General features: G+C 37.7%; 1 protein-coding gene across 12 annotated transcripts in view; it reads left to right on the top strand.

The window, feature by feature from the left end:
* ptprsa (protein tyrosine phosphatase receptor type Sa) overlaps positions 1-17912 on the top strand; it is a 233349-nt gene that overhangs the window by 210763 nt on the left and 4674 nt on the right. For all 12 annotated transcript variants that reach the window (XM_065244402.1, XM_073813439.1, XM_073813437.1 and 9 more), the window contains 8 exons: positions 1234-1353; positions 4150-4304; positions 4527-4812; positions 9141-9319; positions 9447-9573; positions 9662-9787; positions 13202-13356; positions 17696-17831. In XM_065244402.1, the coding sequence (XP_065100474.1) occupies positions 1234-1353; positions 4150-4304; positions 4527-4812; positions 9141-9319; positions 9447-9573; positions 9662-9787; positions 13202-13356; positions 17696-17831 (1284 nt within the window). The remainder of the gene's footprint in view (positions 1-1233; positions 1354-4149; positions 4305-4526; positions 4813-9140; positions 9320-9446; positions 9574-9661; positions 9788-13201; positions 13357-17695; positions 17832-17912) is intronic.

Consider the following 17912-nt stretch of genomic DNA (forward strand, 5'->3'; position numbering starts at 1 on the left):
CGGGAAATGAGTTAATGTATGCAATGCTTTTAAAAAAGTCAATTTTTTTCGGTTTTCCTGTCAAGCGTTCAGTATTAGCCGTGTTGAACTTTTATGCTAAATGTCATGATGCACCAATAAGTGTTGATTTACATTTGGCGATAACTTTGTTAATATGATTTCTTGACATTTGGCACAGATGGCTTTGTTGATAAAAAGATCTTGAGTAGTTTTGTTGTGTTGCGACGTGTTTGCGCTCTCTTGCTGTATTCTATTTAACAAACTAAATTCTCATAACCAAAAGTTTTGTGTTGACAGGTTAGTGATAGATTTAGCCAGTGGACCACACTAGGTGCATATCCTCCTTCATTCACTACATATTAGAGGTCTGTCAGATAAGATCTGAATAAGGCGATGGTTGTGCAGCACAAGGCAATGAAAGCGTTAAAAGTGGACGTATTCGACGCAACGAGCTGTCACATCACATCAGCATGCCGCCGTCGCCTGTGACGTGCCACTCTCCATATTGAGTGAATGTTTATTAGGGCAGCGACGGGCCGGGGGTCTGTCAGTGTGCCAAGTGTCATAGAGAGGAAGGAAAACATTATGGCAGGGTAATTGATGTGACGTGGGGAGAGATGCCAGTAGTCTGGGAGGATTCGTGATTGCAGGTGTGAACCCCTGCGGTTAAAGCCGGTTAGTCTTTTTCAACTGCACTTCCGCAGCACAGATATATGAAATAAATCTCCTGAAAAAAAAAGTCGCCGGTGAGAACATGGTAACCAATGCCCGAACCATGCCAAGTGATTTAATTTGGTGGCTGGATTTTATATAATGCTCAAAATTATTGACAATCGAATCAAATCAATTGAAAGTCTGAAAAATGTAATCGTCTGAAAGCGTAGACAGCTTTGTTAATTACAAGGCCGTCAGTCTTAATCTAGTTTTGTTTCATTCACCCTTTATTTCTCTGTGAAAAGAGACGATGTCGGCACCAGGCGGCAAATGAGTTTCTGCTTTCGCTCGGGAACGCGAGTGCACACAAACGTGCGCATTTTAAATAGCTATTAGATGGTTGTTTGACCCCGAAACGAATGAGGTGTAGTTCAGTAGATCCGTAATTCCTCGGCACACTGACGATTTTAATGAAAGACTGGAGGTATTTGCATAGAAATATCTAGATAAATAAAAGCAGACTAACAGAAATTCGCAAAGATGTGATAATGTCGCTTTTTTTCATCTTTATCCACACAGATCAAATGTGATCAGTACTGGCCCAGCAGAGGAACGGAGACGTATGGTATGATCCAGGTGACGCTTTTGGACACCATCGAGCTCGCCACCTTTTGTGTGCGCACTTTCTCTTTACACAAGGTAAGACGATTTTTGTATCATGTATCATAACATAGTTCGTTTTAGCATTTAGTTGTTCTTAAGGATGGGCCGTGTTGAATGTTTTAAACGTAAAACGTCTCGGTTACGACTGTAACCTCGGTTTCCTGAGATAGGGAACGAGACGCTGCGTCATGAAATGACACTTTAGCACAGAGTCACAAAACATGAAGCTCACGCCCCAAGAGGCTGATTAAAGGGTGAAATGTGACAAATCAAGTGCACATACAATATAATAAGTGTACAAACACTGACAACGACCAACATTTAACATTTTAGCGTTGAAAAGACAAGCGCTTTTCACTAGGGAACGCTTTTGCTTTAAACAGAGTTTTCGGACGCACCCCTTATTTCCCTTTGCAGGTTTTTTTTAAAGGCCCGTTTCACTTTGAAGAAATAAGGCAGCAGTATGATTGCAGACTGTTAAGGGAACGGTTTTCAAATGCCCTCGCGGGGTTCTCATCTCGAACGCTTACAAGAACGCACACGAGCGTTTTTATAATCTCCTCATTCCACATCCATCATCTTTTAATGTTACGCCTGCCAAGGAGAAGCACTTAGCTAAGTGGCCGAAGCAAAACTACTCCATACAAAATTGGCTTCCCAGACACGCAGCGGTCAAGTAAACATAAAGATGAAGAGAGAAATGGAGAAGGGTCGGTGAGTTACAGTCAGACGGTAACGTGAATTAAAATGGATGGAGCTTTTACTGTAGCGAAGGGCGCATGGTAGGACACAAGCCGCAGCATTGATTAAAAAGACTGTGGCACTAAAAGCTATGAAGTTTCTTCTCGCGGTTATGAAATGCTTGCGTTTTAAAAGCTAATGCTAATTAATTCATCAAATGCATCACCTTCTCGATGACATTCATCGATGGTTGGCATGGAAAGGTATAAATCATAAAGATAACGATGTTGGATGTCCTTGTTTAAAGTAAACCAACAATGCAACAGAAACAGGCGCACGTCTTCAATGCATTGGGTTGTCCGGGTGTTTTGCCTGCATTGGAAACATACTCACACGGTGTTTGGGTCCGTGAGGCGTATTTATGTGCACGCATTTTCTGCAGTGGCACGCAGTCGTCCCGAAGTCATGAATTGTTAAAAACACATCCACTGCAGAGAACAGAGACTGCAGAAGACAGCCGGAGAAAAAAAACTGAAAACTGTGCCAGCTCGCTCTTAATTACGCCTTTTATTTATTCATTTATTCAAAAGAGGCCTCTGTTAGAAGAGCAGCGTTGAGATGTAAAACCTTCTTTTAAAGAGAAAATAAAATTAGAAGGAAAAACTAGCATGCTTTTCTGTCGTCTTACTGCAGTCAGATTTTTTGTAATCAAAACACGGTTGGTATAGCAGAAAATGACAGAAAGCAGCGACAAACAAACTACATACATTAATAATACTAAGGAAATTATGGATTAATTGCATCCATAATTAAAGTTTGTTTGCATAATATATATATACATATATATGGGTGTGGGTGTGTAATTATTAAGATATTTATTTAAATACTCACACATTCATATATTTACACGTGAATATATATTTATATTTTTATATATATACATATTTATATTTTTATATATTATATTAAATTATATATATTTTTCATTTTATTAAATAATAATACAATTCATTAAAACAGAAGACAGAATGAGGATATATATATATATATATATATATATATTTGTTAAAAGGATCATTATTTTATTATTCATATATATATTAGGGCTGGGTATTGATTCAAATGTTCCAGATCAATTCGATTTCGATTCACAATGTCCGATTTTTTTTCCCCAACTCGATTTTTATACCCGATTCTCGATTCAACTCAATAAATATAGAATATTATATTACATTAGAATATAGACTGAATGAATGAATGACAGGCTCGCCTCTCGCTCCTTGGTAACATTGCGCAAGGCAAAAAAAGGGGTACATCTAGTGGAGAAGACTAGTAATTACATTAACGTTAATCTTACGTTCAATATTTGCAGAAATAAAATTGGGGAAAAAAACGATTCGTGGCCTGTGGGAATCGATTTTGAATCAACCACAGAAAAAAAACTACTAATCGAAAAATCGATTTTTTTTTTTTGCCCAGCCCTAATATATATTTATTACTATCATATAGTAATAAATAATAATAAAATAAATAAATAAAATTATTTATATATATATTCATACATATTCATGTAATATATATATTTATTTATATTTTTAGATATTCTATATTATATATAAATACAAAAAAGATATATAAATAAAAATGTATGTGTTGTATAAAAAATGTATAAAAATATATGTGTATGTATTATATTTTGTAAGCGATTAATTGCGATAAATCTTTGCCAGCGCTAATATATATAAAAAAAAATCTTAGATGTATACATGTATTTGTGGGTGTTAAAATATACATAATATTTACACACAGTACACACACATTTATTATAAAACACAATTAATCGTGATTAATCGCTTGCCCAAAACTAAAAATACAAAAATACATAGAGAAATGTTTTGTGGTGATAAATGTGCTGACTTGGGTCAGACAGAAATGAAGTGATTTGGTAATTGGAAATGAAATCTTTATGATATTTTGCATTCTGAATCATTTGGATTTAAACATCGCTAAAGTTTAAAGTTCCTAATCCTTTCCCCTGGTTTTTTTAAATTCATTCATTGCTGCGTCAATCACCATACTAAAAACTGTACCGACTTTATTTTTGCATTTTGTTTCGGCATGTGATGATTTTCTTCTCATTGCTTTTTGAAGAATGGCTCCAGCGAAAAGCGTGAAGTTCGACAGTTCCAATTCACTGCCTGGCCGGACCACGGCGTTCCCGAATACCCCACCCCATTCCTGGCCTTCCTCAGGAGGGTAAAGACCTGCAATCCACCAGACGCCGGCCCCATCGTCGCTCACTGCAGGTCAGAACTGTTTTTTTTTAAGGTGGAAGTTTAGGTTGGTTTATACGCATGCACTTTGACTCAAATTTCATGTACGGATTTTTGTAACCCCGTGTACAGGAAAATGTAGTTTGTAGCACAGGAGATGCATTGCATTTTGTTGCAATGCGCATGCGTTAAGCATCATGTGTATACAAGCCTCTGCGTTTGACCATGGTTAACAGAAGGTACATCTGTTTTCAGTGCTGGCGTGGGTCGTACGGGCTGCTTCATCGTGATCGACGCCATGCTGGAGCGCATCAAACACGAAAAGACCGTGGACATCTACGGTCACGTGACCCTCATGCGCTCTCAGAGGAACTACATGGTGCAGACAGAGGATCAGTACAGCTTCATCCACGACGCCCTGTTGGAAGCGGTCGCCTGCGGTAACACCGAGGTGGCCGCACGGAGTCTCTTCTCCTACATCCAGAAGCTGGCACAGGTGGAGGCTGGAGAGCACGTCAGTGGGATGGAGCTAGAGTTTAAGGTGAGCGCACTGGTTATACAACTGAAAAAAATATATAGATTTGAAATTTTGTTGAATTTTGCTAAAGTAACAAAGCAGAAAAGCTTTGTAGTTAAAGGCGGGGTGCATGATTTTTGAGCTGTAAGCGGCGAGTCTACTGACCAACATCGTTGCCTGGGTTGCGTATGTTTTGGGCGGGTCTATCAAAAGAAGGTCCAGATTCTATTGGGGTAGGGGCGTGTTTCTTTAGGTGATTTCAAATATCAACATTGGCTTTCAGAGATCATGCACCCCTCCTTTAATGCCACAGATTCATTGGTATGAGAAGAAGTTCACACCTCTGAATCAGACGTAGCTTGTAATCATGCATTGTTTTAGCGGCTTGTAGAAGTGAATCCCAAGTTGAAGCCTCGATAATAAACCGTGGCTGTCAGGAGCGTGTTTTGTTATTGTGGATACAGGTGTGAAACTCAGGCTCTAGTTGTGACAGAAACAAATGAAAGTTAGCAGGAACCTGATGACAGTCAGAGAGGAATATTGTGGGAAGGGTAATTACCAGTCAACGAAGTTTGATGTTAAGACAAACTGATTTGTTTTGTATTAAACTGAAATGAATCACATTGAAGGTTTCTGGCCTTTGAGATTGACGCATTATAAAGCTGTTACACGTCTAATTATTATAATGTCGTTTAGATATTTTAATTTGTTTCTCCTGTAGCTGTTGTTTTGATTAAGTAGCAAGGTTTTTTGTCACAGTAGGGTCTCTATTTACTGTAAACAAAAAATATATTCAGTGTAGAGAACTATTTGGTCACATAGCTTGTACACACAATACAATATTTTTTTTAGTTCTTAAAGAGATGAAAAAATTTAAATTCTGTCATTTACTTACCCTTAAGTTGTCCCAAACCTGTATACATTTGTTTTGCTGAACATTAATGAAGATATTTTGAAAAATGTATCTGGGGCACCATTCACTTCCATAGTATTATTTTTAGGTCAGTTCAGAAGTGTTTGTTTCTCCATTTATGAAGAGAGTTCGGACCCCAAGAACGTTGTAAAAAAATATTGCCACATTGGCTACCAGAAGGTAAATGTGTTTTCCATGCTGGCGTGGGTCGTACGGGCCCATGTTTCTTTCTACTTTGGTCACGTAGCTTGTAGCATCTTTATTTTAAACTTAAATGAAAATTTGGTCATCATTTACTTACCCTTAAGTCCTTCCAAACTTGTATAAATTTGTTTTGCTAAACATAAATGAAGATATTTAAAAAAAAACTGATCTGGGGCACCATTCACTTCCATAGTATTATTTTTAGGGCAGCCCAGAAGTGTTTGTTTTTTAAGACTCTTTGAATTTAAACTCCTAAAAGGGATAGTTTATTTTTTACTTACCCTTAAGTTGTGTCCAAACCTGTATAAATTTGTTTTGCTGAACATAAATTAAGATATTTAAAAAAAACTGATCTGGGGCACCATTCACTTCCATAGTATTATTTTTAGGGCAGCCCAGAAGTGTTTGTTTTTTAAGACTCTTTGAATTTAGACATTTATGATGAGAGTTCGGACCTCAAAAACATTGTAAAAAAATGTATTGACACATTGGCTAACAAAAGGTAAATTTGTTTTTAGTGCTGGCATGGCTCGTACGGGCACAGGTTTCTTTCTTCTTTGGTCATGTAGCTTGTAGCATCTTTATTTTAAACTTGAATGAAAATTTGGTCATCATTTACTTACCCTTATGTCCTTCCAAACTTGTATAAATTTGTTTTGCTAAACATAAATGAAGATATTTAAAAAAAACTGATCTGGGGCACCATTCACTTCCATAGTATTATTTTTAGGGCGGCCCAGAAGTGTTTGTTTTTTAAGACTCTTTGAATTTAGACATTTATGATGAGAGTTCGGACCTCAAAAGCATTGTAAAAAAATGTATTGGCACATTGGCTAACAAAAGGTAAATTTGTTTTTAGCGCTGGCATGGCTCGTACGGGCCCATGTTTCTTCCTTCTTTGGTCATGTAGCTTGTAGTATCTTCATTTTTAAACTCCTAAAAGGGATATTTTATTTTCTACTTACCCTTAAGTTGTGTCCAAACCTGTATAAATTTGTTTTGCTGAACATAAATGAGGATATAAAAAAACTGATCTGGGGCACCATTCACTTCTATAGTATTGTTTTAGGGCAGCCCAGAAGTGTTTGTTTTTCAAGACTCTCAGAATTTATATATTTTTGATGAGGTTTCTGACCTCAATAACATTGTAAAAAATATTGGCACATTGGCCAACCAAAGGTAAATTTGTTTTTACGCTGGCATGGCTCGTACGGGCCCATGTGAGTAAGGCCATGCTGCTTAAACTCCTAAAAGGGATAGTTTATTTTCTACTTACCCTTAAGTTGTGTCCAAACCTGTATAAATTTGTTTTGCTGAACATAAATGAGGATATTAAAAAAAATTGATCTGGGGCACCATTCACTTCTATAGAATTGTTTTTAGGGCAGCCCAGAAGTGTTTGCTTTTCAAGACTCTCAGAATTTAGATATTTAAGATGAGATTTCTGACCTCAATAACATTGTAAAAAATATTGGCACATTGGCTAACAAAAGATAAATGTGTTTTCAGCGTTTGCATGGGTCGTAATGGTCCAACATTTTCCTACTTTGGTCAGGTAGCTTGTAGCATCTTTTTTAAAACTCCTTAAATGGATAGTTCACCGAAAAATTACAATTTTGTCATCATTTACTTACCCTTAAGTTGTGTCCAAACCTGTATACATTTTTTTTGCTAAACAGAAATGAAGATATTCAAAAAAACTGATCTGGGGCACCATTCACTTCCATAGTATTATTTTTAGGTCAGTTCAGAAGTGTTTGGTTCTCCAGACTCTCAGAATTAAGACATTTATGATGAGAGTTCGGATCTCAGCGCTGGCGTTGGTCATAAGGGCCCCACATTTTTTTCTACTCTGGTCATGTAGCTTGTAGTATCTTCATTTTTTAACTCCTTAAAGGAATAGTTCACTGAAAAATTACTGTGATCATTCACTTACTCTTAAGTTGTGTCCAAACCTGTAGAATTTTTTTGCTGACCATAAATGAGGATATTTTGAAAAATGGATCTGGGGCACCATTCACTTCCATAATATAATTTTTCCTACTCAAGTCAATGGTGCCCCAGATCTGCTTGGTTAACACATTCTTAAAAATATCTTCTGTGTTAAGCAGAACAACCACATTTATCTGTAAAAGATGACAGATAGGTGAACTATACCTTTAAGGATATTTTTATGAGTAGTTGATAGCAGAGTTTGCTGCTTTTTAACAAAAAATAAGTGCTCACCCCTTCATATCCTGAAGAAATGGTGTATGAGAAATCATTGTAGATTGATGCGATGCTGCTTATAAAACAAGGCTTCAACCTCTGTGAAGCCCCATGGACGCCCTAAAGCTTGCTTGTTTCTTATTAATTCAGTAGCTTGGTTTATGATTGGCTCTTCCCATTGATCATCTTGTGCCCTTTCGGGTGCTTCTCTAAGAGCTAAGCAAGAAGAACACAGAGGTAAAACTCAAGGCCTAAAGCAGGAACTGAATGAATTTTGAACTGGCTAAAGGCTTAACCTGCTGGAACATTGCGAGCGGGATCATTCCAGACATCTGACCTAGAAAGGGAGAAGAATTGTGGGTACTGCGGTGCCGCTGATGCTAATTGAAGGTTGCAGGCCTTAATTTGGATCATAACACGAGAGCGGGAGAGCCGTGTACGTGGAATCACTCAGTGTTGACCCGTAACAAAAACAACAACGTCCTATGTGTCCTAAAAACCTGTGATAAACGGTGACCCAGTTCGCCAGTTCCTGTCAAGTTTTGCGTGATGTTTCTGTGGTATCTAAGCGTGGTTCTGTGCCAACGGATTGACGATGGATGGATTTTGGGTAATTATAACAACAATGGGTGCTGACAGTGTTTCCTGCGAGCACTCGTAAACTAGGTCACCCAGTCTCGCCCGATTACAAATACTCTGGGAGCAGGTGGAGTGGAAAAAAAATAGACCCATTAAAACCAAAATAAAGGTCAGGACAGTTAAATAGCCGTCCTGCTGGATCCTTTAGAAGTCAAAGTGTGCAGTTTTACGATCAAAAAACAAAGTCATTTTAGCTGGAAATGTTTACGGTTGTATGATGAATATTATACAAGGGAATTTCTTTGATGCTCGATTCTCCAGCCACACCACACCGCATCCTGGCCAGGTGCAAGGAGCGGCAACTTTCAGCCCATCTGAATATATATTTTTTTGATTAGTATGATGCAATGCCAAGCATTTATTTTCTTGTCTTTGTTTCTACCCGCAGCGTTTGGCAAACTCCAAGGCCCACACGTCTAGATTCATAAGTGCCAATCTGCCATGTAACAAATTTAAAAACCGTCTGGTCAACATCATGCCCTACGAGACCACTCGAGTCTGCCTGCAGCCAATCAGAGGCCTGGAGGGGTCTGACTATATTAACTCCAGCTTTATCGATGGATACAGGTACACATTTTAAATATTTTTTATTACTTTTGCTATTACATACTATACGAGCGAGTTAATGTTCGACTTCATTTAATGCTTCTGTATAGATCATCTCACATAGATTTTCCTTTTTTCATTCCCGCAGACAACAGAAAGCTTATATAGCCACACAGGGACCATTAGCAGAGACCACCGAAGACTTCTGGAGGATGTTATGGGAAAACAACTCCACCATCGTAGTGATGCTGACCAAACTGAGAGAGATGGGCCGAGTGAGTTTCTCAACACGAGCGTCGAATGAGACAAACCTTTTGCAGTGCGACACGGTTTAAATTAATCCTCTCTCATGTGTTTTCGCAGGAAAAGTGTCACCAGTATTGGCCAGCAGAACGTTCAGCTAGATATCAGTACTTTGTGGTGGACCCGATGGCCGAGTACAACATGCCACAATACATCCTTAGAGAGTTTAAAGTCACGGATGCCCGGGTGAGTCCTGAAAACTTACTACATTGCAACTTTCTTACCTAGTATTTTTTTCTTGTTTTCAGTACAAATATCTAAAAATTCTTAAATTAAGATGTATTTTCTTTATAAGTCTTCTTTATAAGAAAATAAGTCTAGTTTTTAGAAAAAAATATACAAAATGTAAGCAAATTTGTGCTTTAAACAAGCAAAAAAAATCTGCTATAAGAAAATTTTTTTTTTGAATTAAGTGTTTATGAAAAAAGAAAATTTTTCTTATTCCATTGGCTGATTTTTTTGCTTTGTTTTAATTTATTTAAAGTTTATATTTTTGGTCTAAAAACTAGACTTATTTTCTGAGGTCATTTTGCTCATAAAGAAAATACATCTTAATTTAAGAAATTTTAGATATTTTTACTGAAAACAAGACAAAAATACAAAGTAAGAACATCAGGTTTTGTGTTAAGAAATATAAAAATGACCTAAGAAAATAAGAAAATATTTAAAATTAAATTTGAGTGAATTTGTGCATAAAACAAGCAAAAAATTCTTCCAAAGGTTGTAAAAAAATTATTGAACTTTTTTCTAAAATTTTAATTGAGAAATTTAAAGAACATTTTTATTATTCCGTTGACAGATTTTTTTAGCTTGTTTTAAACAAAAATTCACTTAAATTGCATATTTTTCGTCTAAAAACTAGACTTATTTCTTAAAATCAAACAAATACATTTTGATTTAAGAATTTTTAGATATTTCTACTGAAAACAAGACAAAAATACTAAGTAAGAAAGTCATTTTTTGCAGTGTTCAGAAGAAATATAAAAAATGACATAAGAAAATAAGACAAAAATACATAAATTTAAGTGAATTTGTGCATAAAACATGAAAAAAAATCTGCCAAAGGTTGAAATTTTTTTTTATTGAATTTCTTTCTGAAATTTAATTTAAGAAAATGTAAAGAAAAAAAATCTTACCCCATTGCCAGATTTTTTGGCTTGTTTTCAGCACAAATTCACTTAAATTGTATATTTTTTGTCTAAAAAGAACTTTTTTAATCAAAAAAATATATTTTGATTTAAGAATTTTTAGATATTTTTACTGCAACCAAGACAAAAATACTAAGTAAGAAAGTAATTTTTTGCAGTGTTCAGAAGAAATATAAAAAAATCACCTAAGAAAATAAGACAAAAAAACATACATTTTAAGTGAATTTGTGCATAAAACAAGCAAAAAAATCTGCCAAAGGTTGTAAAAAAATTATTAAACTTTTTCCTGAAAATTAATTTGAGAAAATTTTAAGAAAAACAAATCTTACTCTGTTGCCAGATTTTTTTAGCTTGTTTAAGCACAAATTCACTTAAATTGTATATTTTTGTCTGAAAACTAGAATTATTTAAAAAAAAAATGCATCTTAATTTTTAGATATTTTTACTGAAAACAAGACACAAGTATTATGTAAGAAAGGTTTTTTCCAGTGTAGATGATACTTTTGATGTCATGAAACTTTTTAGCATGCTTATATTAAATCCCTACCAACTTTCTTGAAAAAAAAAACTATATTTAAAAATAAAAATTTCAATTTCTTTTCCCACACTGTAAAAAATTTCTTTCTAACTTAGTATTTTTGTCTTGTTTTCAGTATAAATATAAAAAAACAAATATTTAAATTAAGATGTATTTTCTAGCAAAATGACCCTAGAAAAAAGTCTAGCTTTTAGACAAAAAAATATAAACTTTAAGTGAATATATAAACTTAAAACAAGCAAAAAAAATCTGCCAATGAGGTGTCACCGTGAGAAAAATTTTCTTGAATTAAGTGTTTAAGAAAAAAGTAAACTTATTTCAAGTATTTTTCCAGATATTTTTCCTTGTTTTACACACAAATGTAATAAATTATGTATTTTTTGTTTTAAAATTAGACTTATTTTATAAGAACATTTAGCTCATTAAGAAAAAGCATCTTAATTTTATAACTTTTAGATATTTTTACTAAAACAAGACAAAAATACTAAATTAGAAAGTCATTTTTTGCAGTGAATGAGTCTTTGCTCTTCAGACGGTTGATCTATGTATTAAATGAGCAAGCGCTAACCGCTTAGCTAAACCTCTTACATAGCGAACCCTCATCAGTCAAGTGGCCTTTTCCCAAAACTGTTAGCGCTCACATGGAGACCATCGGACAGACCGGAGGACAAAATGAGCATCCGGATCATCTCTCAACTGTGATTGAATCATTCAGTCAGGGCTCTCCAATAATCAGCCTCCATCCCAAGAACTTTAATCAGATGAGAGGATCCGAACGTTTGGATCAAGAGGAACACAATCCAGCGCTCCATTCGGCTCAGGAGGAGTCACGTATACAATCACACGATTCGACGCGCATCGCTTGGCCCTTTTGGGTGCAAGCGTGATTCGTTTCAGGCTGTTTTACGCCTTGTTGCTTTTATTTTGTCACAAAAGTAAAGGGTGTTTGTTCAAGTTGATGAAAGGGGAAGATAATGGCACGTTGTGTGATTGCAAACAAGCACTTTTATGTGGAGATTAGAGCACAAAAAATTGTGTGTTTGATCTGGAATGGCTTAAGGTTTGATTTTAGATTATGTAAACCATTCATTTGAACTAAAATAGTCAATAAAATACAATAAATACTCAACACTACTTTTCACAACCCAAGCACTTTTTTTAATTACATTTAGTTAGATGAACCAATGCAACAATGCTACAAAAAATAATTCTGATATTGACAATCTTGCTCATCTTTTATCATTGTTCATACATGTCATGATGTAGCATTCGGTCCAAGATTTAGGTTTTGATCCTCCAGCGTCCTTTATAGACTCACACTGCACAGATGAGTGAATATTCCACCCCTTCCGCAGTCCCAAACAGATTTAATCGTTTCACCTGAACTTCCCTTCGATTATTTTTCTATCTCTCGCTCTTCAAAGTGGGCACCGTCCAGACTTCCCTCTCTCTCCTTCATCGGGGGGCTGCGCAGTCTCCGCTCATCCATCAGCAGAGCCGCTGCGGGGTTCTCCAAAGCACGAGTCGGGCCATCGATCACCTGCCCGGATCACTCCATTTAGCACCGTCTCCACGAGACTGCACTCGTCATGCCAACCGCCCCATCGATTTCCCTTAACCCAGAGTTATTCCAGCGAAAGAAAAGAAACAGTGACACAAAACAGAAGAGTGCGGAGTTGGGCCGAGATCGCCGGGTAGATGTACAGACGTAGTCTCTCTCTCGAGTAATCTAGCATCTAGATGGCAGGTCTCCGTTGTGCCTGTCAGCGTCCGCTCGGATACGGTCATTGATCGACTGATCCGGGAATGATGTTGTTCCGTGAAATAAGGGATTGTGTCGGAATTAAAGGTTCTGATAAAGGGTGATTGACGCCGGCCCTCCTGACATTTATCTCTTTGTGGTCTCGCTCGCAGGACGGACAGTCCAGGACCGTGCGGCAATTCCAGTTCACCGATTGGCCGGAACAAGGGGTGCCCAAATCCGGAGAGGGTTTCATAGACTTTATAGGGCAGGTGCATAAAACCAAGGAGCAGTTCGGGCAGGACGGGCCTATTTCTGTCCATTGCAGGTGAGCACATACACCAACATTATTATTTTTTGTCTGTAAAATCATGGAGTTTTGTGTTTGGTCCACATCTTCTTAAGTTGTACGAAATCTTGCACGTTAGGATACAATTTGTGCATCAAGGCCCTGGGAAGTATTTGAAAATATACATGCATAGATACAGGTCATTGAAAGTGCTTGAATCTATTTTATGCAAAAAAATCAATATTATTCCCTGTGTAGTGTTAGGATAATATCATAAAAATTCTAGACTTTTTAAGCACACGTGCTAAACTGTTCGCTTTAAATGCTTATATCTTCTGTATGCGAATGTTGATTCATACCAAAATGCTTTTTTGCATAGTTGTGTTCGACACATGAAAACATCTCGGGTTACTTATGTAACTGTTGTTCCCTGAGAAGGGAACGAGGCGCTGCGTCTCCCTTGCCATACTTCCTGCGTCCATGTAACGCCGTCTTTGGCAATATTTCAGATAGCGATATACTTCCTGTCTTTGTCGTTAAGCCTCACTATTGGTTGAATTTGATATACACATTCAGATGCACTTACCCCTGGAGGCGTCCCCAAAGTGTCACCGCAGTGACGCAGCGCGAGTTCCCTCGAAAGGGATCTGTAACAATGTATCTTAAAAGGTAACACGATGTAACCTTGCTCTCACTTGAAATGTGTCCCCCATTAAGTCATTGAATTCGAGTGTATTGGACCTGGAAAGTCCTTGAAAGGTCCTTGAAGTTAACTAAGGTGTGGGAACCCTGAATTGATATTCATAATTACACAAAGTTGAACAGATTATCATTTAACATAAGTATAGCACAAATAAAACATTTTCCAACCTTGTCAGCAACAGTGCATCACAGAGCGATGGGTCGCCATTTCTCATTACAAACCTGACCACCAGCTAAAGTGGCATGGCCACCATTTAACAAGCGAATGGTTATTCTTCTAAAGAAGATATCCTCCAGCGCTTTGTGAATAATGGCCGCGTTTGCTTAACTCCTACAGACTGTTTCTGCCAATACTGCCAACTGCATATTAAACACCATTATACAGCCCAAATAAAACACTGGGCATGTTTGTGTTGCGTCATAAAAAACAGAAAAGGGATGTCTATAATAGGACTTATTAAACTGTCAGCTGTGTTTCCATTACTCTGTAAATTGTGCAAATTGACATTGCAAATAAAAAATACGACCAATGGAGAAACATAAATTTCGCAAAAACTCTCATATCACGAGTTGGTTTTTCAAACGATTCGGAAAACTGCAAATGAAAACCCATTTTCAGGTCACCTGATGCAAGTCACATAATTATTATTATTTGAAGATAATGCGGTATGTACTAAAACCTCCCAGAAACACTATATACGTGCCTCAATACGTGTCTGCTGCAAAGTATAAGAGGCTTTCCTTGCCAATAATGTTTGGATAATACTAATACTCAATCTCCTTCGGTTATAAATAATACCTAGTGCGGTGGATGTGAGATTAGTAAAAGTACCAACATGAGTTGACGTGATGTTGGAATGACTATGAAATTACGTTTCAGTCGCATGTCATTGATTAATAGAAACGCCGCCTTTTGTCGACATTTAGAAAATAACGCTAAAGTTTGCGCAAATCTGCAGTGGAAACGCAGCTTGTGATAGGACTGATAGAATGGTAATCATTTAGTAATTATTTATTTTGGATTGTAATGACAGTTGACCAATCACAATCCAGTATTCCTCTATGTTTTTCTCCTCGTCTCCTCGTCTATCTCTCCTCTGTCCAGATTTCATATCTAATAGAGACACATGGTTTTGTCATTAATTGCATGATTACATAGAGTGAATGGAAGTTTAAATCCTTTCATTCAATGCTTCTTCACGCCTGTCAGATTTCAGAGTCTATCTGTTTAGCCAGCACGTCGCTGAAGTCGCAGAGCAGTGCGACCGGCTGCCAGGAGAGCGGGTAGATTCGTACAGTTTCTTTTCTTATTGTATTTTTGGCAACACGAAAGACAGATGTCAAAACAGTTCTGTTTCGTCCATCTGATGAACGTTTCGTAATTGTATGATTATAATGCATTATACGTCACCTCCGTCCTCACTTTCAATCTCACCGAGTGCAGAAGGAAATATAAGCCTGTTGTCATATCAATTATTGTTCGCTTGGTGAAGCTGCTCGGCACTAAAGCGGCTTATTGAAGGAGGCCTCAGAGTATTAGACTTAAGACTCCTATTTCAAGCACTGTCAAAGCGAGACGAGCACAGAGTTTGTGAGTGGGCTTTATTCAGAATGGCATACTAGCCTTGAAGTAGGTAAGGGATAATTGACGACAGGCAATTATTCAAAAATAATGCACGCCCAAGGTGGTAATGCGGGACGACGCGAAGTGCCACACCGCAGGTGTGCATTATTTTTAAATAATTTAAAGGAGTCAATTATAACACGGTTACAACAAACATTGCCCTGGTGGATATTTTTAGACATTTTATAGGCTAGGTGTGCGGTTATCGAAAAATAATGCATATCCGTGGAAGACCCCCATGGTATAATAGTATTTATATCACGGGCCTGTTGAATGCTTTATTCTGATTGGTTGAGAAATGTTCCATGGGTGTTGATTATTTGAGGCATCAAATTCGCGTGTACCACGTCTAGTATTGCGTTTTCCATCATAGTCAGCGAGACATTCACGTGGAAATTCGCGTCATTGGGAGGGGCATCTGTGACTCCGCTCGCTTTCTGTAATCACATCACTACTAGAGCAAGCTCCTGATTGGTTAACGTGGTGTGTTTTTCTGCCAAAGTTCACATTTTTCAACTCGTGCGAACTAGACGCACGAATGAGGCGGAATCGCGTCTACCGCGCTAAACGCCTCATTCGCGCCGCGAGACCTCCAGACACGCGTCAATGCGTCTTAACATTGACTTAACATTGAAATTACTCCCGCTTGACACCTCTACCATGGCTGACTCAGGTCCTTTGAATTATTCGAAAATAATGAACACCGCTTTGCGTCGTGTCGCATTACCACCTTGGGTGTGCATTATTTTTTAATAATTCAATGGCTTGTCGTCAGTTATTCCTTGCGTAGTGCATTGTGCACAGTTTGCTAATTTTCAAGGCTTTACGTAACTTATGGCGCTTTTCCATTGCATAGTACCCCACAGTTTGGTTTGGGTCGGGTCAGCGTACTTTTGTGAGCTTTTCCACGTAGTATCCGATACTTTTTTTAGTACCACCTCGGTTGGGGTTTCAAGCGAGCCGAGCTGATGCCAAAACGTGATGCGAAAACACTGTAGATCACTGATTGGTCTGAGAGAATCGTCACAACCAGCGTCATCACTATAATGTAAAAGATTAGCTTTACCTTCGTGCTAGCTTGCGCTGTCTCGAGTAAACATGTTGTCATCTGTGCTCTGCTATAAGTTCCCAAACTTTCTTTTAGCGATGAAAAACATCCACAGGTTGAGAATCAGGAACACCATAACAGTTTTTTTCCAGACGTGCAGTTTGTGGCGGCACATTTGTAACACGCATGTCCGCAAACTTCAATGGGACTCGTCATGTGAGACAGAGGTATAGATAAACGCCATGTGCAAACATCTATTTGTGGTGTCCAATTTTAATTTTGTGGTGGACTGAGAAATAAATAAATGTATGGGAATGTACAACAACGCTCTTACTTGTTTGATGTCACAGCTAGTGATGGTCGCTTTTGGAGCACTGCTTCATGAGGCTTCGAAACTGTTACGAATCTTTTCTTTCGAATCATTGGTTGGGAGCGTGTTTCAAACTGGCCAAGTCACGTGATTTTAGCAAATGAGGATTCATTACATCGTAACGGTTTTCGAAAATCTGATGATTTACCACTAGGGGGAGTTGTAAAAACGTTTGACCAGCAGGTGTCGCCAGCGGCTGTGGTGTTTCCAACACTTCGAAAAACTGAATCAATTTTGGGAGAAAACCAATTGCTTCGAAGCTTCGGAAAGCTACGTTTCTCCCATCACTAGTCACAGCAGTAGGCAGCGCAAATATAACAACACGCCTATAATCCCTCCCACTCCGAAGTGTTACTAAACTTGATGGAAAAGCTAACCAAGCCAAAGTGAAGTGAGCTGACCCGACCTGACCCAAACCAATCCGTGGGGTACTATGCAAATAAAAAGCACCATTAGTGCACCACGTAGTATACGGTATCCCACAATGCATTTGACTTTCAACCACAATTTTTACTGTACGATCAGGTGTAGCACCTGAATTACTATACGTTTGCATAAATATTATTAGAAAAATCGTAAGCACATGCGTTTATCCTGTTAACTGTGATGTTTAAATGTTTTATTCTCAATGCAGTGCTGGGGTGGGCCGCACCGGGGTCTTCATCACGCTCAGCATCGTATTGGAGAGGATGCGTTACGAAGGTGTGGTGGACATCTTCCAGACGGTCAAAATGCTAAGAACACAACGACCAGCGATGGTGCAGACAGAGGTTAGAGATTGTTTATATCAAAAATACCATCAGACATTTTTGTAGGTGAAAGTAGCATCTCATCATTTGTTTTCACCCCTA

The sequence above is a fragment of the Paramisgurnus dabryanus genome, chromosome 24 (genome assembly GCF_030506205.2).
Source record: "Paramisgurnus dabryanus chromosome 24, PD_genome_1.1, whole genome shotgun sequence".
Lineage (NCBI taxonomy): Eukaryota > Metazoa > Chordata > Actinopteri > Cypriniformes > Cobitidae > Paramisgurnus > Paramisgurnus dabryanus.